Source organism: Carcharhinus amblyrhynchos, chromosome 13 (assembly GCF_965287045.1).
Source record: "Carcharhinus amblyrhynchos chromosome 13, sCarAmb.v2.hapA, whole genome shotgun sequence".
NCBI lineage: Eukaryota > Metazoa > Chordata > Chondrichthyes > Carcharhiniformes > Carcharhinidae > Carcharhinus > Carcharhinus amblyrhynchos.
In genome coordinates this window covers 58,380,509-58,405,226 of record NC_137336.1, presented here as the reverse complement: position 1 = coordinate 58,405,226, position 24,718 = coordinate 58,380,509, and the positions used below count along the sequence as shown (strand labels likewise).

Genomic DNA, 24,718 nt, shown 5'->3' with positions numbered 1-24,718 from the left:
TGCATGCAGATTAGATCGTGCTACAAGTATTGCACTGTATTCCATTGGTAAATGAAACACTTAACAGGTGTTATTAACTGGCATGAGCCAATCCCTGTGCATGACGGATAATGACGATTTTACAGTTTCAACTTAGCTCAGCTAGTACTGCTCCTATGTGTACATGGATTAGAGCATATAAATTCAGTTGATGCTTCATTATTGAACACTACTGGAGGAGTGTTTCATTTCCGAAGATGCCACTTTTTTGAACATCTTAATTAAGTCCTTGTCTGTCTGTTCTTTCTGCTGATTCAGAAGATGGAGGATCCTATGGCAGTGCTGAACATAGGGTAAAGATTTCTTCCTGGTGAACATTCCTCCCTCAATCAACAGCTCTGGCTATTCACTTTTGTTAATACTCACTGCAATTCAGGACATTAACCACTTTTTAGTTGCATGAAAGAGAAAAAAAAGCATTATACAAATTCAAATGATTCAATGGCATTAGTGGGCAAATGCATCACTTGGTGCTGGGGCATAGAAAGCAGATGATCTAGGTTCTATATTTGCTCAAATGTTTGGGTGCTACAATTGAATCCAACACTGCACAGCTGAGGGAAAAGTGGAGTTTAAGGTTCACACTAGACGATCAAGAACAGGCAAGGTTAATATTGAAACACTTTTTGACTGACTAAACCATCCCCACCTAAGCTTTCCTGGACAGGCAGTGCAGAATTTTACTCTTCTGAAATGCCTTGTTCTGGATGTAAATGCTATTCAATTCCACAGTGCTGCTCTGCCTTTAGCACAAAAATGCATCAAGAATAAATAAAATGGCCATTATTTAGCTTTTACATATTTATCATGTTTTTGTACTTTGCTTCAGTCTTCACAAAGGAAGTGCTGAAAGAAACATGTTTTAGTGAGGAGCTGAAGGAAATCAGCATTAGTAGAGAAACGGTTTTGGGGAAATTGATGGGATTGAAGGTGGATAAATGTCCAAGTCCTCATAATCTTAATCCCACAGTACTTAAGGAACTGGCCCTGGAAATAGTAAATACACTGATGGTTATTTTCCAAAATTCTTTGGACTCTGGAATAGTTCCTACAGATTGGAGGGTAGCTAATGTAAACCTGCTATTCAAAGGGAGATAGAGAGAAAACATAGAACTGTAGACCAGTGAGCCTAATGTCGTTAGTGGGTAAGTTGTTACTATTGAGGATTTCATACTCAGCATTTGGAAGGCAGTATATAATCAAAGACAACATGGATTTACAAAAGGGAAATCATGCTTGACAAATCTACTGGAACTCTGACGATTTAACCAGTTGATTTGACAGAGGAAAATGAGTGGATATGGTTTATTTAAACTTTCAGAAGGCTTCTGATAAGATTTCACATAACAGACTACTATGTAAAGTTAAGACACATGGCATTGCAGGTAATGTCTTGTTATGGATAGAAGGCTGGTTAGCACATAGGAAGCAAAGAGTTGGCATAAATGGATCTTTTTCTGATTGCCAGTCAGTGGCTAGTGAGATTTTGCAGGGATCTGTACGAGGACTATTAATGATTTGGAAGAAGGGGCTGAATGTATTATCTCCAAATTTGCAGATGATAAAAAAGTTGGATGGGAGGGTGAGCTGTGAGGAAGATGCAGAGACATTTCAGAGATGTTTCAGTGAGATTATGCACTTTGGTAGGAATAACAGGAAGATTATTACTTGGATGGGTATAAATTGAGAGAGGTGGATACTCAGTGAAACTTTGGCATCTTTGCGCATCAGTCGCTGAAAGTAAGCACGCAGCTACAGCAGTCAGTAAAGGCAGCAAATGGTATGTTGGCCTTCATAGTGAGAGGATTTGAAGATTGGGATAGAAATGTTTTGCTGCAATCGTACAGAGCGTTGGTGAGATCATATCTGGAGTATTGCGTGCAGTTTTGTTGTCCTTATCAGAGGATGGATGCCCTTGCTATAGAGGGAATACAGCAAAGGTTTACCAGGCTGATTCCTGGGATGGCACGTCTATCATATGGGGAGAGACTAAATTGGTTAGGATTATATTCACTGGAGTTAAGACAGAGGGGAATCTCATACAAACTTATAACAGGGTTAGATAGGGTAGTTTCAGAAAGAATAATCCCAATGGTAAAGGGGTCCAGAACTAGGAGTGATAGTTTGAGGATAAGAGATAAAACTTTTACAACTGAGGCAAGAAGAAATTTCTTCATCCAGAGAGTGAATATGTGGAATTCGCTACCACAGAATGCAGTTGAGGCTAAAACGTCATCTGATTTCAAAAAAAAATTAGATATTGCTCTTGGGGCTAAAGGGATCAAGGTTTATGGGAGGAAAGGGTGGGGGGGAGGAGGAGGGAGGAGGCAGGGGAAGAAAAAAAAAATCAGGATATTGAATTCAATAGTCAGCCATGATCATGATGAAAGGCAGAACAAGCTCAAAGGACCGAATGGCCTCCTCCTGCTTCTAGTTTGTACGTTTCAGGTTGTAAGGACAAACTTCAACTGCTTTCTCTTGTTGCTTGAATTGAATTCAGCTTGAATATTGTAATACACAAGTTATAAACTACAAGCGATAGGTGCTGGCAAGATGTTGAATTCAGTGAAGTGTAGACTAGACTGCTATTTTGAAAGATTAGAGAATATGCACATGTAATTTTTTATAAAATTAGCTATTAACATCAGCACTCATAACTCCTCTTAAGCAGAGATCAGGTTTTGCTGTATTTTTTTTAAAGAGACTTCATTAGGTCCAGTTCTCCAAGTTCAGTTTCAACAACAGCACCAAAGTTAGAGACTGAAATTAGATGAGAATTTCTTACATCATAAAACTTCTGTGAACAGTGCAGCCAGATAACTGGAATTTTGTATAGTTGCCAGTGGAAACTAGAAGCCTAGTCAATGCTTCACTCTGGATTCTTTGGTCACCCTTTTGTTAATTGCAAGATTTGACAAATCATTTTTATTTATGTTCAACTTCATAAAGAGCTCCAGCTGAGATGCTGTGAGCTATAGGTTTCACTTGCTGTGTTGTGCATGCCAGTGATTGTCTTGCGTGTGTGCCATTTTTCCCTTCCATCTTCTCCTGGTGAGTGAGAGCACTCATCTGTGCAGAGTGTTTCTTGTGGCTTGATTTATCATTCCAAAGCTCCCCATCCTATTGTGATTGATTTGAAAGCCACGTCTGAACTTGATGCTCTAGTCTGCATACTTGATTTTTCCAGTGATCTGAAGATAGTTTGTTTTTGTTTAACAATTATATAGGGGGCAAACCATTCAGTCCTTCAAGCCTCTTCACTCATTCAATTAGATGAATTAACTGACCTCAAGGCCCAGCAAAGTCTACATTTTAAAATTTTCATCTTTATTTAGATTTTTCCATGGCCTCACCCCTCCCTATACCCCTAACCACCTCCTGCCCTACAGCCCTCAGATCTCTGCACTCTTCAAATTCTACCCTTCTGCACATTCCCTGATTTCATCGCTCCACCACTGACAGCCTTGACTTCAGCTGCCCAGGCCACAAGTCCTGGAATCTCTTCCCAAAGTCCACTTCTCTCGCACCAGTTTTAAGACTGCCCTTTAAAACTTTGGCTCAGACCAAGCTTTTGGTTATCAGTCCAAATACTTCCTTACATGTCTCCCTGCCAAATTGAGAGATAACTCACCTATGAAACACCTTTGAACATTTTACTATGTTGAAAGATGCTTTCTAAATGCCAATTGTTGTTTGATCTTTGACCCATTCCCCTCCAAACCCTTACCTAACAAAAATCTCAGTTACCATTCAATGAGATCATAGCTGATCTGTAACTCAACTTCATACATCAAACTTCTAAATGGACCTAGGTTGTGGATCTTTCTCCACGCCCTGGCTATAACTGTAACTGCACTCTCTCATTTCCTTCTCTCGGAACAGTATGCTTCGTCTGCATAGCATGTAAGCAACTATACTTTTCACTGTATACTAATACATGACAATAGTAAATCAAGCCAAAATGCCTATCTTTGCTCAATATTCCTTAGCCATTGGTAGAAAGAAATGCACTCATTTCGGATTTAAAACTAATGATCGACCATGTATCTACTATCATTTGCAGAAGTGTTCCAAACTATGTACAAGTGTTTCCTAAATTTACTTCTGAAAGGCTTGGATCCAATTTATTAAGCAGTGCCCCTTGCTCCTCGATTCCCCAAACAGCAAAAATAATTTTGATCCCTCAATATCTTGAAAAGTTTGATCAAATAATCCCAAAACCTTTGAAATTCCAGTGAATACAACCCGAGCTAATGTAATCTAGATACAAGTCTATATTGCACTACTTCCAAGACCAATAAATCCTTCCTAAGGTATGGTGCCCAGAACTTCAGGTATTGTTCAACCAGGACTTTCTACAACTAAAGGATGACTTCAATGCCCTTGGATCCCAGATATACAAAGGCCAGAATTTCATCAGAGCTTTTGATGAATTTCTGTACGCACTCATGACATTTTAAATATCTACGTAGCTGGAAGTCACTCTTGGAGCTCAACTGTTTGTTTTACACCATTTCGAAACTACTCTGATCTTTCTATTTTAGGCCTGAAGTGGTGATCTCACACTTGTCCAAAGTGAAATCCATTTGCTACAATTATAATTACTTAATTTATTAATAGATTTAAGCTTCCACCTACACAGCCTACAATACTGACCATCTTTTCATCATCAGGAAACTTGGATATGTAACTCAATTCCATAATTTGTCAGTAAATATATTAAATGGTTGAGGTTTCAAAACAATTCCCTATGGGATGTCACTAATCAAATCCTACCAATCAAGTATTAATAAGAAACAGGAATGGTAGGTCATACAGCCCAATGAGCCTGCTCTCCCATTAGCAAGATCATGGCTATATTTTTACATTAACTTCACTTTCCCATCCAATCTCCACATCCCTCAATTCACTTAGTGCCATAAAAGCAATTGATCTTAGCCTTGGGCGGCACAATGGTTAGCACTGCTGCCTCTCAGCGTCAGGGGCCCAGGTTCAATTCGGCCTCGAGTCATTGTCTGGGTGGAGTTTACACATTCTCCCCATGTCTGCATGGGTTTCCTGCGGTTTCCTCCCACAGTCCAATGATGTGCGAGTTAGGCTGATTGGCCATTCTACAATGCCCCTTAGTGTCAGGGGATTAGCAGTGTAAATATGTGGGGTTACAGGAATAGGGTGAGATTGTGGGGTCGGTGCAGACTTGATGGACCGAATGGCCTCCTACCAGCACTGTAGGGCTTCTATGATTCTCTACACTTATTGAGAGCTCCCTGAGAATGGAAAATTTCAAAGATTAACAAACCTTAGTGAAGAAATTTTTCCTCATCTGAATCCTAAAAATGGCAAAGTATTTTTTAATTCTGAGATGATTATCCCTAATTCCATACTCTGCAGTAAGGGGAAAACAGCCCCTCATCATCAACCCTGTCAATTCTCAGAATTTTACATGTTTCAAGAGATTGCTCCTCAGTCTAAGATGGAGAGGATAATTGCCCTGGAAAACTACCCTGGACAGCCATCTGATCCCAAGAATCAAGATGGCGAATCCTTCCTTAGGTCAGGCAAACTAAACTATACACAATATCTGCAAGTGCACTCTCACCGAAGTCCTATACAATTGTGCAGACCTTCCTTAACTTCATACTCACAATTCCCTTGCAATAAAAGACCTTTACCTTCCCAAGTGCTTATGACACCTGCATGCTAACTTCAGGCAATCTATGTACAAACTCCTCTGAAAGGCAATTAGAGGTCGTGGCAAGACGCACACCAACTCTGCCCATTACATTTATTTGGTCTCCTGCTACTTCACAAATCATCTAACTAGGTCAATAACATGCCTTCAATATGTGCTTCAACTTTAGACCTTCTGAGGTATTTTATCAAAAGTGTTCTGGTTGCCCATGTAAATAACATTCATAGATATTCTACTCTGTCCAACACCTCTGGATAGGCTGTGAGTGGGCAAGGACCTGGCAGATGGAGTATAATGTTAGCAAATGTGAGGTTATCCACTTTGGTAGAAATAATAGTAGGACGGATTATTAAAAGGGTGAAAAGCTGCAGCATGCTACTGTGCAGAGGGATCGGGGGTCCTTGTGCACGAATCGCAAAAATTCAGTCTGCAGGTGCAGCAGGTGATCAAGAAGGTGAATGGAATGTTGGCCTTTATAGCAAGGGGGATAGAATATAAAAGCAGGGTTGCTGCAGCTGTACAGGGTACTAGTGAGGCCGCAACTGGAGTATTGTGTGCAGTTTTGGTCCCCTTATTTGTGAAAGGATATATTGGCCTTGGAGGGTGTACAGAGAAGGTTCATCAAGCTGATACCAGAGATGAGGGGGTTAGCCTATGAAGAGAGATTGAATAGACTGGGCCTGCACTCGTTAGAGTTTAGAAGGCTGAGGGGGGGATCTTATAGAGACTTACAAGATAATGAAGGGGCTAGGTAGGGTAGAGGTAGAGAGATTCTTCCTGCTTAGAAAGGATAGCAGGACTAGTGGGCACAGCCTCAAGATAAGGGGGGGGGGGGGGGGGCAGTTTAGATCGGAGTTGAGGAGGAACTTCTTCACTCAAAGGGTGGTGAATCTCTGGAATTCTCTGCCCATTGAAGTGGTGGAGGCTACCTTGTCGTTGAATATATTTAAGTCATGGGTAGATAGATTTCTGATAGACAAGGGAACTAAGGCTATGGGGAGAAAGTGGGAAAGTGGAACTGATCCACTTCAGCTCAGCCATGATCTTATTGAATGGCGGGGCAGGCTCGAAGGGCTAGATGGCCTACTCCTGCTCCTATTTCTTATGTACTTCAGTCCCTTTCAAAAGGTCTGATCCATGCTTTACAAAGCTACACTGGCTCTCTCTAATCAGCTGAAAACTCAATGTGTCAGGCTTAATTATAGAAGCTACTAACTTTCCAATAACTGATACAACATTACACTAACCAATCTGGAATTCTTTGTTTCCTTCTTTCAGCTTTCTTAACTGGTGCAATTTTCTAATCTAAAGGAACATTTCCAGAATTCAGAGAATTTTGGAGGATTAGGGAATCTGTAATGTTTGCACCCACTTCCTTCAAAATCCTGAGATGGCCCTGGGAATTTGGGACTCCTCAACTGGTATTATTTTCTCCATTATTTGTTAATTGACATACCTTAATTCTGGTGGGGCCCTGTCCCTCATTCTATATTAGCTTCCCTGAAGAAGCAATGTATTCATTTCTAGATCTGATATATTATTTCAAAAGACAGTAAAATATAAAATTGCTCTTGCATAGGTTCAGGTTTCACTGCTGGCCTCTTTTTGGGTGCAAACAATTGCATTTCCTGCTCAAGAAGAAAAATCATTCAGGTTCCCATTCCTGATCATTATTTTGCTGTGAGTCAAATTCTTCTGTGATGACCCTTTCTAAATCAGTCCTGCAAACTCAAGTTACCCAGCACTCACGCAGCACAATTCACTGTGCACAAAGACAAGGGATGAAGATGGTGGGTGGAGGGTGGGTGTCCACTTCCTCCAGAGTGCAAGAGTTGCTGCTTTCATAAAAGGGAAAAAATAATCAGGGTGTTCTCCATCACCCACGTCCTCCAATCATTTTATGTACCTCCAACAGTCATTTCCAAAGCTCTGATTAGCTTGATCAACATTGCTGACTATTCAAGGGAAAAGGCAGGTGCTGATTTATATGAAGAAAGCTTAAATCTATTTGCTTTTAGCACAATTTCCTGAGAAGTTTTATCAAAAGTTTGACTTTATACTTTCACTTTTATACTGAGCAAAGGTTGTAGTGAAATGTGATCCAACCCAGATGCATAGTTTGTTTTCATTTGTGACGTGTCATACTGGAAGCTTTGATTAGTTGAAAAGCAGAATTTGCTAAATCTGGCTGTTTGAGCTGTTCACTTTTTAAAAATACTATATATGAAGTGGAATACTGTTTGGGTTTGTATCCCATTAAAACCTAGTCCCTGCCATTTCCACCACCCAACCCATACACATTTATTGTACTGCAATTCCAGCCAGCTCCTCGAGAAGCCAAAGTTCTGAGCGCTGGGGACTATTTCAGAACAAAACACACTGACCTATTCCCAAGTGAGCCAGGCTGATTAGCTTTCACAGTTGGGGGGCGTTGATTGCCTATTTTTGTTGGAGGGAGGTGGGGAAGAGATGGAAATTACAGATCGCTTTGTCTGTCCTGGTGGTCTGTAAGGCTTTGAAGTTTTGGCTTAGTGGTAGCACTACGGCTCTGAGTGCATGTCTCAGTCAGATACCTGACAACACAACCTAGATTTCTACAGATCAGTATCAGGTTGCTGTTTGTGGAACCTTGCTATGTGCAAACTGGATGCCACATTTCCTACATCACAATAGCAGCTACACTTAAAGTGCTGCAAAATGCTTTGGGACGTCTTGAAGTTGTGTAAAGGTCCTTTATAAGTTCATGCTTACGGTTTCTTCTTGGTTTACGCAGTGTTCAGGGGATAGATAGGCAAGAATAGATGTATTACCTCTTTTTATACTTGGACAGGATAGCAGAAACCTGGCAAATAATTTTCATTCAATTCAGCAGGAAAGAAATGACTTATGAAGGCAGATAGCCAACCCACCTTATTGTATTCCTGCTAGCTGCATGGCTAATATAGTTCAATACAAGTTAAAGGGCCAATGAGCCTCACAGGCTAATCATGTGTCAAGGCTGGCTTGTGATGCAGAACGATGCCAACAGCATGAGCTCAATTCCCATACCAGCCAAGGTTATTCATGAAGGTCCAGCCTTCTCAACCTTTCTCCTCAGTTGAGGTGTAATGATCCTCAGGTTAAATCAGTCAGATCACCAGTCAGATATCACCGTCAAAGGGGAGAACAACCAACGGTTACTTGGGACTTTGGTGACTTTACATATGACATCACAAAATGTCTGACACAATTGAGTCTACTGAAAGTACCACTCCTTCCCCATCTATTTGTAGAGTATTCTGCTTGAATTGCAGCTAACCTGTTCTGCAGGTTTCCCTAATCTATGAGTGGCAGACCTTGCATTTAGTGTCATTGGGAATTCAATGTCAAAATGCATGTCAATACTTCAAGGACCACTTTCTCATTACGAGCCATCCTAACCAATAAAGCTAAGTGTGTACAACGGCAAGATCAAGTCAACATTTTACAGATCTACAGCAAGAGTATAGTAATCATCATTCACCCATTCAGAAAAAGTAAAGGTGTGCTAACTATTCTTCGAACTTTCCCCATGTGTGCATTTGCTATTATAAATACACGTTTGCAAGTTTATTACCTTCCACAAAGTTAGGGATTTCAATTCTTCCAGTTTGCATTCATTTCCATAGATAATGCTTGTGATTTTATCGATTTTTACATTGAAATTGATTATTCAGGTTTTTTCACTATAACTCAGCAGGGTGATAGTGGAATGATTTCCCAGTTCCTCAATAAGAACTTCAACAAAAGTAGGGGCAATCCCTTTCTCTTTAGATGATAAAAAAATCCTACCTACCCAACTTCTCCTTAACATTATTCGACACAGTGACAGACCCTCAATTTTAAACACCAATGCCTCCATCATCTGAAACTAAATTCACTTGCTCCAAAGACGGGAAGTCACAAGCTACCTTCTTACATACGAGTCTGTAGCACACAGATTAATCAGATAAACACAGACCAGTACTTGGATCAGCATAAATGTTGGAACGCAGCAAAGCTTGTTTGGCATTCTCTGGCTTGTTGTGCACTGAGGGATGGGGGAAGAGAAGAATGTAGCAGTAAATCAGCATTTCACAAGTAATCAGAGGCATTTGCTGAAAAGAATCCATTGCTTGTTTTCTCAAATACAAGTCAAGAAAATCTTAATTAACAAAACTATCTGGGCCTTCCAAATGGCTTAGTTGATGATGGCTTCCAGATACAACTAACAACCAGCTGACTAAAACAAAAAAAAAAGCAGGGGTTACTGATTCTTGCCCTTCCTGTCCTGTCCCAGATGTGCTGAGCCTAGTTGTAATGCATATATCAGTTGCCCAGCTAATATCAAAGGAAAGCCAGTGTTTTAGTTTCCAATGTGTGCAGAATTAACCGTCTTAGTTGGCCTACCGGTATTTATATTACAACTAGTCCCAGTACATCCAGGACAAGATGGGAAAGATGAGGATCAGTAACCCTTGCTTTTTTATGTCAGTCAGTTACCAGGTATTTCTGGAAGCCATTACCATTCCTAATTGTTTCTCATCTAAGTTAGTGAGAAATTCATATAATTGTAGCTTCTGGCCTTCTCATGAGGAATACACTCTCTCACCATTGCCACACAGATAAGTCCAGAAAATAGGTGCAGTCAGGCTGGCAAGAACCAAGAAATGAGGGCGCAACATGTCCAGCTGAAACTGGGGTACTGAAGCTTGCGATAGCTTATTAGGCTGGTTTGACACTGAAGGTTAGGATTTTGGCTTGTAGAGTTATCTGAAACAAAGAAACTTTCCCCTACTTATCTTCATCAACCTTCATCCTTCCACAAACCACTGGAATCATTAATTGGTCAATAGACAACTGAACAATGGGTCTGCATCCTGACCAAGCAGACAGTAGCTATGAGCAACCTTGTCATGCAGTATGCATGACTCAGCTTAAGGTGTACACAAATATATTGCCATCAGTAACTAACTACATTGGTGACACAAACTATACTCTAGTTGGAATTGTATGACAATTTATTTACATTGTCCAGAGATGAAATAATGCTTTTCAGTATCGCCTATCTACAGCTTTAGAGTTTTCTCATCATCTACATCCAGGTCAGTTGAACAGTGATGTATGCCAAACTCAAACTCAGAAGCACTCTCTAATACACTATGCAATTTTCCATTTCCCAAATTGCCAAGTTTCCTCACGGAGATTGCAAGCGCAGCAAACCAGGAACAGTTTTGCACTGAAATATCATGTCTACAAGGACCAGATTAAAACATTGGATCCTCACAGCTTGGCAGATAAACAAGACTGACTCTATCGAAATTTAGCTGATTAGAAAGGTCACTCTCCAACCTTGTGCACTGTCCAGCAATGCCCCTCCTGCAACCTGCAAGAACCACCTCCAATTCATCTCCCTTTCATTGATGGGCTCAGTAACTATTTCCTATCTGATATTCCATTACCATCAAGAAGATGACAATGCCTACACATGCCTACTGCTCTATCGCCTGCCCACTCTTTGGCAAATCAGACCACAAGGTTCTGTTCCTGCTTTCAGCTTATAAACAAAAACTGAAACAGGAGAATCCATCAAAGAAAGTCATGCAATGTTGGTCTGAGGAATCGGATGATCTCTTACGGAATTGCTTGGAGTCAGTGGACTGGTCAGTATTTAAAAACTCTGCAACCAGCCTGAACGAGTATGCCACTACAGTAACTGACTATTAGTAACTGTGTAGAAGACTGTGTGCCAAAGAAGTAAATCTGTGTGTTTCCCAACCAGAAATAATGGATGAACAGGGATATTCACTCCTTGCTGAAGTCTAGGTCTGAGGCATTCAAGTCAGGCACCGCTGACCTATACAGATACGATCTAAGGAGATCCATCAAAGATGCCAAAAGACAGTATCAGACCAAGCTAGAATCCCAGGCTAGCCACACAGACCCCCGATGATTATGGCAAGGTCTGCAAGGCAAAATAGGCTACAAGGTAAAGACAGATAAAATCGCCAGCTCTTACGCCCTCCTCCTGAGGAGCTCAGTGCATCTGACACCCATTTTGAGCAAGAGGTTAGCGATAGCATGCCCTCTGCACTGGAAACCTTGAATGAACCTGTACCTGAGGTCACCACTGCAGATGTCAGAGCAGCTTTTTCAAAGGTCGAGCAGTGGCTCGGATGGGGTACCTGGGCAAGCACTCAGATCAGCTGGCGGGGGTATTCGCTGACATCTTCAACCGCTCTTCACAATAAGCTGAGGTTCCTATCTGCTTCAAGAAAACAACCATCATCCCAGTACCAAAGAAAAGCCAAGCAGCGTGCCTTAATGACTATCATCCAGTGGCTCTGACATCCATCATTATGAAGGATTTTGAAAGGCTAGTCATGGCACGAATCAATTCCAGCTCGGATCCACTATAGTTCACCTACCACCACAACAGGTCCACAGCAGACGCCACTTCCCTGGCTCTGCTCAGAAGCCTGGAACACCTAGGTAACAAAGACACCTATCTCAGACTCCTAGTTATTGACTATCACTCAGCCTTCAACACCATTATTCCTATGAAACTCATCTCCAAACTCCATTGCCTGGGCCTCAGCTCCTCCCTCTGCGACTGGATCCTGAACTTCCTAACCCACAGACCACAATCAGTAAGGATAGGCAACAACATGTCCTGCATGATCATCCTCAAGGCTGTGTTCTCAGCCCCTCACTATACTCCTTATATATCTATGACTGCATGGCCAAAGTTTCTCAATTTTCAAGTTTGCTGACGACACCACCATAATGGGTCAGATCTCAAATAACGATGAGACAGAGTACAGAAATGAGATAGAGAATCTGGTGAACTGGTGTGACGACAATAATCTCTCCCTCAATGTCAACAAAAGGCAGGAGATTGTCATCGACTTCAGGAAGTGGAGAGGAGAACATGCTCCTGTCTACATCAACGGGGACAAAGCAGAAAGGTCAAGAGCTCCAAGATTTTAGGTGTCCAGATCCGCCCCATGCCAACGCTATAGTTAAGAAAGTCTACCAATACCTCTACTTTCTCAAAGGCTAATTAAATTTGCACGTCATCTACGACTCTCACCAACGTTTACAGCTGCACCAGAGAAAGCACTCTTTCTGGTTGTACCACAGCTTGGTATGGCTCTTACTCTGCCCAACACCATAAGGGGCTACAAAAGGTCGTGAATGTAGCCCAATTCATCACATAAACCAGCCTCCCACCCATCGATTCAGTCTACACTTCCTGCTGCCTCGGCAAAGCAGCCAGCATAATTAAGGACTTTACGCACCCTGGACATCCTCTCTTCCATCTTCTTCCATTGGGAAAAAGATACAAAAGTCTGAGGTCACGAACCAACCGACTCAAGAACAGCTTCTTCCCTGCTGCCATCAGACTTTTGAATGGACCTCCCTTGCATTAAGTTGATCTTTCTCTACACCCTAGCTATATCTGTAACACTACATACTGCACTCTCTCGTTTTTTTCTCTATGGACATTATGCTTTGTCTGTAGAGTGCATAAGAAACAATGATTTTTCACTGTACGCTAGTACATATGACATTAACAAACCAAATCAAAAGACATACCATTTGAAGAATAAATTGGAAAGGCAACAAAAAATCCACAAGAATACGTTTTAAAATATAAAAGGTTCAATAGAACTTAAAGACAGAGTCTGACAGTGATTTCAAAAGCCAGCTAGCAAAGTTCATCTGAAACTAAAGTGAAATATAGGAATAGGCCATTCAGCCCCTTGAGCCTGTTCCAACATTCAATGAATTGATGGCTGACACGTAGGTCTAACTGATACCCCTGCCTTTTGGCCGACAGTCTTAACAAAAAAATGATCTCTGATTTAAAGACAGCAACTGATCTAGCATCAACTATTATTTGTGGAAGAGGATTCCAAATGTCTACCATCCTTTGTGTATAGAAGTGCTTCCTAACGTCTCGGGAACGGTCTGGCCCGAATTTTAGAATTTTCCCCCAATTCTAGAATCTCTCACCTATATCCACCCTGTATTTTCCTGTTAATATCTTGAAGACTTTGATCATGTCACCCCATAACCTTCTAAAATTGTAGAGAAAACAGATCTAATTTGTATAATCTCTCCTTTTAACTAACCTCTTAATCCAGATATCATTCCTGTAAACCTACACTGCACTTTCTCCAAGACCAAAACATCCTTCCTAATGCATGGTTACCCAAATCTGTTCACAGTACTCCATGTGGGGTCTAATCAGGGTTTTGTATAGCTGCAGTTTAACTTTTGTATTCTTATACACCAGTCTTCCAGATTTAAAGACCAGCATTCCATTAGCTTTCTTGATTATTTTCTGCACCTGTACATGGCATTTTAAAGATCTATGCAGCTGAACCCTCCAAGTCTCTTTGGACATCTACTGTAGTTAACTTCAAGCCATCTAGAAAATCCCGATTTAACCATTCTCAGTCCAAAATGGATAGCCTTACGCTTGTTTACATTGAAATTCATCTGCCAGTTTTGCCCATTCACATAGCCTAGCAATATCCCTTTGTAATTTTATGCTATCATCTAGACTGTCTACAATGCTGCTTAACTTCTGTGAATCAGCAAATTTGGATATTTGACTTTCTATGCCTTATCCAAGGCATTAATAAATGTGAATAATTGAGGCCCTAACACAGATTCTGGTGGGACACCACTAATCACATCGTCAATTTGAGTACTTACCCATTATGCCTACTTTCTGTTGTGTGCCAGTGAAACAATTTCCCAGCCATGTCAGTAATTTGCCTTCAATTCTGTGAGCTTTCACCATAGTTAACAACCTCTTATGTAGGACTTTATCAAATGCATTCTGGAAGTCCATACAAACAACATCCACTCACATTCCCTTGTCTACTACATTAGTCATCTTTTTAAAAAAACTGTTACCCTATCCTTGAATATAGATCCCAATAATGTTCTTACCACAGATGTTAGGCTAACTGGTCTGTAATTCCCTGGTTTTACTCTTTCACTCTTCTTAAAAAGCGGAGTGACTTGAGCAATTTTCAATCCAGAGAGACGACTCCTGAATCTAGGGAACTCAAAGATTATTGTTATGGCATCTATTTCCTTTATAACCCTCAGATAGAAACCATCAGGTTCTGGGCATTGTCAATATTTTACTTATGTTAATTTTATTTAGACCCTGTCCTCATTCCACTATTAACTTCATGTTTTACAGTAAGGTATCTTCCTTTTCTACTGTAAGTACTGAGGCAAAAGTGTCTGCCATTTATTTCCCCATAGTCATTGAAGATACCCCTATTTTGATATTTAGTGGGTCCACTTGTTCCTGACAACCCTCTTTCCTTTTATACAACTATAAAATTTCTTCTTATTGATTTTGATGTCCCTTGCAAGTTTCCTTTCATAAGCTCTTTTAGTAGCTCTTATAAGGTCCTTTGCTGGTCTTTGTACCTTTTCCATTCAGCAGAATCATGCTGATTTTTGCATCTTAATAAGTACTTTCTTTTATTTTTCTGCTGTTCCTTATCCATGGCTATTCTTCTGTGAAGCTATGCTTTTTTATTTCAAGGGTATAAACTGGTTCTGTATTGTGCTAAATATTCCTTTAAACATCCTTCACTATTCTTCACTTGTTTTACCCATTATCAGATTTTCCAAATCTAAAATTCTAGTAATTGATTTGTGTTTTTCACTTTCATATTCCTTTTCCTGCAAGGGAAACCTTACCTAAACATCAACTGGAAGTTTCCTAAAAGGGAGACAACTGCATATGCATTAGTCTCTTGACTTTTAATGCCTTTTTTTTAAAACAGATTTTCTACTTTGGAAGTTGAAAGCTTATAACTCGGTGCATGGACAGCAAGTTCCAACAGCCTCCTACTACTCTACTGCGATTTAATACATGACTGCCTGAGGAATTCCACACAAGATGCCTGCTCCTACGGTTTCTCTTAGGAGCAGCTTTAAAGCATTAAAAAAACCAAAATGATTAATGGATGTAAAAGTCATTACATAACAATCATCTACGAAGGTAGAAGATTATAGCAAGATCACGAAATTATTCACCTAAGCCAAGATCAGCTATTTGATTGCCATTAGATCAAATTCAGAGGTCAGTGCATGTATGCAGACAATACTATTCCCATACAGGATGGCAAAAGGCCTGCATCCTTCATTATATCCCTACATGTACAAGATACAAAGGTAAATGTTCATGATAAAATAATTTTAAAACATTGCCATAGCACAAAATAACTAACATGTTTAGACAGTGCTTCCCAACCTTTTATATTTCACGGCACACCTCTACACTATAAAGAAAATTGATGCACACCTCCTATTTTCTGTTTTCTTCACTTACTGGCAACTTGGTTTTTAACTTCTCCCAGTCCTCTTACCTTTTTGTTTTAACTTCTCCCTGTATCTCTCACTTCTCACATGGTTTTTGCACCCTTTTTGTGCAGGTAGATTCATGGGACCTTTTCTGTTCAGCTTCAGTCCCACTGGTCAAGCGCATGGGCCTGACCAACATAAAAAATCTAAACCATGCATGAGCGGCTCTTTCCCAGTCACCTCATGCGTGGTGGGCCCCAAGATTCATCTGGACTTGAAGATGCCAACCACAGAGCTGAAGATGAAGGTTAGTTTTAGTTTAATTACATGAATTTTGAACTTTTCTTCATGGCACACCTCGAGAGTCTTCATGGTTGGGAACCACTGTGTGACGACATCCTGACTCCCCACAGTCCATCCACCATCTACAAGGTACAAGTCAGGAGGACGATGAAATACTCTATTTACCTGGATGGGTGCAGTTTCAAAACTCAAGAAGCCCATCCAGGACAAAGCAGCTAATTTGATTAGCACTCCATCTAACACAATAAACATTACTGCAAGTTCCTCTCCAAGCCACACACCAGCCTGACTTGAATTATATCACCATTCCTTCACCGTCATCTAATCATAATTCTGGAACTCACTTAACAAGCTTTGTGGGTGTTCATATATCATTTGGACTGCAGTGGTTTAAGAAGGCAGCTCACCACCAGCTTCAGTTAGGAATTGGCAATAACTGCTGGCCTAGCCAGGTACAGCCACACCCACGACATAATGGGTAGCACAGCTGCCTCACAGCACTAGGGACCTGGGTTCAATTCCAGCCTCGGAAGACTCACAGTATGGAGCTTGCACATTTCTCCCCATTTGTGTAGGTTTCCTTTAGCTGCTCCAGGTTGTCTCCCACAGTCTAAAAATATGCAGGTTAGGTGGATTGGCCATACTAAATTGCCCCTTAGTGTCCAATGATGTATAGGATAGCTGAATTAGCCATGGTAAGTGTGAAGAGTTATGGGGACAGGGCAGAGGATATTTTGTCAAGAGGGTCAGTGTCGGTTTGTTGGGGCCGAAAAGGCGTCCTTCTGCACTGCAGGAATTCTATGATACCTCCTGCACCAGAACCAAAAATTCGCACCAACAAATGTAAAATCAAATCTGACTTCAATTCCTGTATAAATTCTGCAATCAAAAAGGAAATTAAGACATTCTTCCCAAGCAAACGAGGCAACATCGTCTATTGGTCTTCCATGAAGAGGCAAAACATTAACAAAAACGTCCTATTCAAATTTTCAAGCAAAGCTGGAATTGAAACCTGGGACCCAATTCTACAAACATTTTTTCCACGTTGTTGGGGATGAGGTGGTTCAGAATGGGAGAAGAATTTTCCACAGTACTGGACAAAACTAGCCTGTGCCAAATTGGAACAAAGATCTCAATTTTCTCCCTCTTGTCCACCACCCAGTATGCCTCTTCTTGGTCCCATTGCTAAACTGATAGATGGGTGTATGATGCTAGTTGAAGAGTGGACATCTGTAAATGCTCAAGCTCCTGCAAGACATGCATGGCCAAGTACTTTTCCGAGTACTTCAAAACCATGGAAGTCCCTGGCTTCTTCTCTTTGCTTTGTCTTACAGCTACTAAGCTTTTAAGATTGAAGCTTGGTATCAGCTAATCACGTTTTCCCTATTCATTTCTAATATTAGTGCTGCTTTGCACTACACCCACAGGTCTCAGCCAGCCACCCAGACTTTGAAACTGTACTCCACAGTGAGTCATAGACTGATTAGGACAAACAAAACTGGTGAAAATTTAAAAGAATTACATGCACCTGTGGTCACAATGCAATAGTCACCTGCTCTGCTCCCCAGGTTAAACAGCATCCTCCCTTAAGTAATTTGCCTGTTCAGCTCTGCAAGGAAGCACTGAAGAACAATCTTTTCATGCAACTCTACAAATACAGGCCAGGTACTGTAGCAGAGAGTCGAATTAATGCACCTACCTGGTACGAACCGGTACGGATTCCAGCAACCACCTTTGTTTGTATTCTCAGGCAGGGGCTGAAAGATCAAAGATGAAGGGAGATAGATCTCAGTATCTGTTACAACATAAAATAAGTATAAATCAATACAAAATAAAGGGTATAATTCTAAAAGAGGTGTATTTGTGCAGAACAATTTAAGGTGACAGGACATGTAAGAGAGTGACTAATAAAGCATACAGTAACCCGGGCTTTTTTAATAGGTCATAGAGCACAAAGGAAGTAAGTTGCATTATACTTGTCTAAGACACTAGTTAGGCCTCAAATGGAGTGTTGTATCCAGTTCCGGACACCGCATTTTGGGAAGGATGTAAAGCTATTAAAGCGCAGGAAAGATTTACAATAATGTTCCAGATATGAGGAACTTCTCAAATAGGTTGGAGAAATTGGGATTGTTTTGCTTGGAAAAGAGAAGATTGAGAGGAAAGTTGGAGAGGCAATCTAAATTATGAGGAGTCTAAAAGTAGATAAGGAAAAACGATTCCCAGCGGCGGCACAGATTTGAGGTCAATGGTAAAAGAAACAATTGCAACAGGAAGAAAAGCTTTCACACAACGAGTGGTGAGAATCTGGAGTGCACTGCCTGAGAGACTGTGGAAGCAAGTCCAAGCAAGGCATTTGAAAGGGAATTGGATCATTATCTGAAAGAGAAGATCATGCTGGGACTATAGAGAGGAGGTAAATAATAGGCACTCTCTCCAAAACATAGAAGTAGCCTAGACGGGTTTTGGGAAAAATAGGTGCTGAGGACACAGGTAAAGAGAGTCAGGACGTGCATAGAGGGTGCATGTGGTTTCCTACTCCCACTGTGTCCTAAGGAAAAGAAACACATCATCGCATCCTTGTATTTTGAACTGAAACTAATTACTTTACGTAAACCCCTCTGACCCCTCCTCGTTCCTAAAAAAAACCCTATTTAAATCCTTGCAGGGGGTTTAGGTGCAGAACTGCAATGTATGGAGGGTACATGTTATTTGTATAATGAAAGCAACTGGAGCAGGCATTCCTCATAATCCCAAGGTAGTACATGTTATGGGCTCCCCATTAAACTGAACACAGACTTTGAAATGAGGCTGATGCTGCCAAACCAGAATTTATTGAGCATCATTAGTTGTCCATTAGTCCAGCAGTGTGCAACTAAAATCATATGGAGGCTATGTAGGAGCTGTTAGCTTTCCTGCCCTGAAGAACATTAATGAACAAGTTGGTATTTTACAACAATTCAACAATGTTCATAGTTCACTTTCTGATTGTTAGCTAACAAATCACCAGCCACACGAATGCAATCACAAGTTACCAGTCCTTGCAGGTTTACTGGTCAAATGTAACCCGAAAGAGGAATGTCCAGGACGCAGCCATAGAATTCATAGAATGCCCTTTAATCTGGGCTTCTTGTCCTTCAAGGCAATAGCTACGCAGAATGCATTTACCCACCAATTAGTCATCAGCATTTTTGTTCTGGCTCCGTGCAACGAATAAATGCCAAGACTTCCACCATTTCTCTACGTGAGAGCACAATTGCTTAGGATTCTGGGATTATCAAAGCCAAAATGGCCACGTCCATCATCCAGGCAGTTTAGTAGGGTTCCAGAGAATACGAAGGTAATTGCTACTGCTGACCTACGTCCCAAAAGTTGCACTGCAAATAGGACAGGATACCACACATGACTAAGTTTCGGATGAATTTCTGGCTTAGGATTGTTTCTTGTTATGTTTTGTTTTACCATGGAAATGTGCTCGCACTGATGAGGAAGCCGCAATCATTTTTATTTGCTTTTGCCAGGCGCAGCGATCCTAGATGAACTTCTCCCAGGAATTGGGGTTGATATCAACTGTGAAGCAAAGCATTCAGAGTGTCCTTGTAGCACTTCCTTTGACTGCCATGTGCACACACCCCACACTCAAATTCTCCATAGAAGATGTGTTTTGGTAAGTGACTGTCAGGCTTTCAGTTCAACTCATATTTGGCACGAGAGCACCTGAAGTGTCATGTATTTTGTCCTTCCATCAGATCTTCAGAAAGTTCTGAAGGCAACTCAAGCAAAAACGATTGAACTTCTTGACATGATGCTGGTACACAATACACAAAGTCTCGCTTATAGAGGAAAATGAGCAGGGTTATTGTTCTAGGGACTTTCAGTTTAGGAGGCAGACTTAGTCCTCTTCATTCCCAAAATGATGTTCGAAGTCTGCCAAAGGACACAATTTAGCAATCCTTACATGTGTTTTGTCATTGATAAAGATAGTTCAGGAGAGCTTGGTGCTGAGATAAGTGAACTTATCCACTATTGACAGGTTCTGGGTCATGGACTGAAACCTTGAGCTCAAGGTGGAGCTCATTTAGAGTATGTCATGCTGGTATATCATGCTGACTGCAAGGCCAAAGTTCTTGCACACATTGGTAACAAGTCAATGCTGCATTGTATGTCCAGTTCTAATCTGGCAGCATAACTGGTCAAATGGAACCTGCCTGATGAATGGCCAAACAGCAGCCATGGAATTCATCGAATTCCTAGCCTGCCCATTTGGGCTTGTCTCCTGAAAGGTAGTAGCAGTGTAGAACTTATTCAACCAGTCAATTAGTTATCTGTTGCTCTGCCCAAACTCCTTCAACCATAAGAAACTAATAACCGCAGAGACATCCTATATTGTTCTACGTGAGGATGCAATAATGTAGGGTCCTGTGAATGTCTACAAAGGGCAATGGGACAATTTAGCACATAATGCCTGGGAACCTGGCAGCAACTCAAAAAAGGAGCAGGCCTTTGGCATAATTCTGATGAAAGGTACTGACTGAAACCATTCTGCTTCTCCTGCCATAGATGCAGTCTTTTTCTTTTAGATTTCCAGCATCTTTAGGTTTGCTTTGGTATAGTCTATTGACTAAGCAAAAGGACCAAGTCAGAGAAGGGGGGCGATTTAAGGGGGATTTTTCTTTTAATAACCATCCATAGTTGTAGCAATTGTTCATAACTAGTCTAAAAGCCAGAAGTTGCACTGTAAAATTCATGATTTGGATTGCTGCACCCTGCTGCAGCAGTATCATTCAATTCAGTTTTGATCAGAGTCAATAACTGGAATCAAATACATTGACTTCTGTTTAGCCGCTGCTTGGAGCTGTGCAGTGTCAAAACCACCAGCATCCTTTCATTGCATCGTGACATCTTTATTGCTAAGTCAACAGATTGAACTTATCCTGCTTGGAGCACTGTGGATTTATTTCCCTTGGTGTACTTTCTACACCTATCAATGTTAAAATATGCAATCCACTCCAGTCTTTGATGGATCCTGTTCATTCTGGAGATATGGATCCAGAATGACTGTTCAATAAGGATTACCTCATTAAGAATCGTGCAACAAAACAATCTAGTTGTGTCTATGCAAGATCCAAACGGTAGCTTCCAATCTGACATTAGTTTAACAAACCTTCTCTGGCAACTGATCAGATATTTCAACTTCTCCAATGATGTCATGTCAATTTCTTTTTCAACCAGGACAAGAAAATGAGCAGATTCTGCTTCACACCTCAAGTGTCTCTTGTGCAGGAATCAGCAGGAGTGTCAAACTTACTGATTCTATCATGACAATTGTTACATTTGATTCAATTGGTCATGTAATGTTGTTCTGTGAGGTTATCCAGCATGTAATCTAAAGAAAGGTGCAGCTTTTCCTCAAATATTACTCAGCATAAGAGGAACTCAGTGACAGGAACTTCCAGTGAAAACTATAGACAAAAAAAAAGCAGGAATGGCAGTAGGGAGTTTAAATCCAGGCTCATTACAAGGTGCTTATTTTCTGAATGGTTTGTAGACACATCCAAATGCCCCTCATGGAAGTATTTACACTGCCCTCAAATGAGTATAATCCAGTGGTTAACAGAGAATTAGGTTGGGTGCAGCAGAACTGTTAAAGGACTCTTGAGCTTAGGGATCACTGTCAGAAACAACAGATAGCTTTGGAGGAATGAGGTGTAACCTGCTCTCACTTTACAAGTAATTTGTACTGATGAACTCTCGCTCAAAGATCCCTTCATGCCTAATCTATGGCAAGCCAGCATTTGTCCAATCCATGCAAGCAAATGTGTATATACACATTACTAGCTAACCAGCCTTGGATAGATTTATTGACCTCACTGGATTTATCCATCTCGTTCTGGATATAGGAAATCAAGTTCAGCCATTCTATTTGGAAATGCTCTAAAGCCAAGGTAAATTTAGCAAGTAGCAGTACTATTTGGGGTGAAAGTATTCTGATCAACGATCAAAAAGTGTGATTGCAAATTGATTTGGCACAGACAACTGCAGGAGCACCTGAAAATTGCTTCTGACATGAGCAAGATGTAGCATGAGTCAGTGCCGATGGCCTTACAACCAATCATAGCCTCCTTGCAGAGAATAAAATTCCAAACAGTGCCTTAACTCGTGTATACTAAAACTCTTCTTTCACCTGCCTGCCTTATTTGCACATTAGAAGATCACAATAGTAGGATTAATCACTGGTACATAACCATACAACCCAAAAAGGGCACAGATATTTGTCCTCAGACAGCCTACAGTGAGTCTTCTTGGTTCACGGGTGTTGACCGTACAGACATCTGAACAAGCCAGATAAATTATCAGATCAATCAGGACGTCTTAATAGTTTGGTGGCAAGGGTCCTGGAATTTCACAGGGTGCAGGAATAACTGACCTCTGATGGTCTAGCAAGCCACTCAGTTATGTCAAACTGCTACAGAAAAGTCAAACAACAAAACTAAAAAGACAAATGGCATCAATTAGGCACAAAAAGCAACAAAAGTACACACTGCCCAATCCATTCTGTGAAGTCACTTTCATTAATATCTGGGGACTTGTGGCAAAACTGGGAGAGTTTGCACACCGACAAGTCAAGTAACTGCCTGACATGGCCAGATCTAACAATATCATACCTTGCCGTCAGTCAATCTCTTGAGTTCATCACTATCCCTTCAAATTCCCTGTCCCACCACCAGGATTGACAAACCAGAGGTGACAATACAGTGGTACACAGCAATATACAGTAATGGCAAGGTGGAGGGGTCCTGTAAGGCCTCAACACTCCAGACTCTATGAAGTCTTATGGGCAGGGAAACCCTGATTATCACCAGCCACCCTTCAACTGACTTAGTCAGTGCTCCACCATGTTGAGCACAAGTTAAATAAAGCAAAAAGTAACAAGGGCATAGTATATACTCATTTGATTTATTGTCACATGTATTGGTATATAGTGAAAGTAATGTTTCTTGTGCACTTTACAGACAAAGGATACCATACATAGAGAAGAACAGGAAGGTGCAGAATGTAGTGTCGCAGTCATAGTTAGAGTGTAGGGAAAGATCAATTTACTACAAGGTAGGTACATTCAAAAGTTGATGGCAGCAGGGAAGCAGATGGAAGAGACGATGTCTGGAGTGCGAGGGGTCCCTGATTATGCTGGCTGCTTTTCCAACACAACAGGAAGTGTAGTCAATGGATGGGAGACTGGTTTGCGCCATAAACTAAGCTACATTCAGGACCCTTTGTAGTTTCTTGCAGTCTTGGGCAGAGCAGGAGCCATCCCAAGCTGTGAGACTACCAGAAAGAATGCTTTCAGTGGTGCACCTGTAAAAGATGGTGAGAGTCGTAGCACACATGCCAAATTTCCTTAGCCTCCTGAGAAAGTAGAGGCGTTGGTGGACTTTCTTAACAATGACATCAGCATGGAGGGACTAGGACAGGTTGCTGGTGAACTGGACATTTACAAGCTCTGAACCATTTCTACTTTCCTGTGTGGGGAACTTCAATGTTCATTACTGACTGACTGGTAACACTACTCACCGTCAACGTCAGTCCCTCTAAACAAGGTGGATGTCAGCTAGGCTTTATGATTTTTCTTCTCAGGTGACTCAAAAGCTTTCCTGATGCCACATTTCTGTCTTGTGACTTATTGGACAAGCTGCTTTCAGTTTGCATCACTTTCCCATCAAACCCTGATGTCAAGTTGTTCCCTTTCCAATGAGGCCTTCAGCATGCCATTAAAGGCAATTACCTGTTCTTCTGGAGATCAGATGCCATCCTTAAAAAAATGTGAAAGATCTACTTTGAAAGCCAATTATTTGGCATGCAGATTCAATGTCCAGATTGGCAGAGCTGACTTCATATGATCATGGTTGCTATGTTAGAGGAATAGATTTCTGTGAAGTTGGAGTTTGTTTGCCTGTCTTTCCATTCGACTATGAGTATCCGACGAAGACACTGGTGGTGGAAAAATTCTCCAACCGGAGATACCCCTAGCCTCACTGTCATAAGAGAAGGGCAGTAACAAAATAATATTGTAGACTAAAGCCTTTGCCCTCTTATGGAGGCCTGCAATTTTTTGAAAACTGCGGTGGTACAACTGACTCTGTTTCAAATCTCCTCCTTGACGGTGACCTTTTGAGAAAGAGAGCTGTCAATATGCAGGAAGTGTTCAACAACTTTTGAAGTCTTCCCAGCGCCCCTACTGACCTATCTAACCAAGTGATATAGATGATTCTGCCAGACTGGCCTGCAGCTAGTGAAAGCGCCAATGAGAGAACGACATGTTTTGTGGTGAGAGAATCCTATCTT

At 41.1% G+C, this 24,718-nt stretch overlaps 1 protein-coding gene across 3 annotated transcripts in view; it reads right to left on the bottom strand.

Moving 5' to 3' along the window:
- Positions 1-24,718, bottom strand: part of fam53c (family with sequence similarity 53 member C) — a 127,176-nt gene that overhangs the window by 58,843 nt on the left and 43,615 nt on the right. For all 3 annotated transcript variants that reach the window (XM_080201133.1, XM_080201134.1, XM_080201135.1), the window contains one exon: positions 18,075-18,132. In XM_080201133.1, coding sequence (XP_080057259.1) covers positions 18,075-18,132 — 58 coding nt within the window. The remainder of the gene's footprint in view (positions 1-18,074; positions 18,133-24,718) is intronic.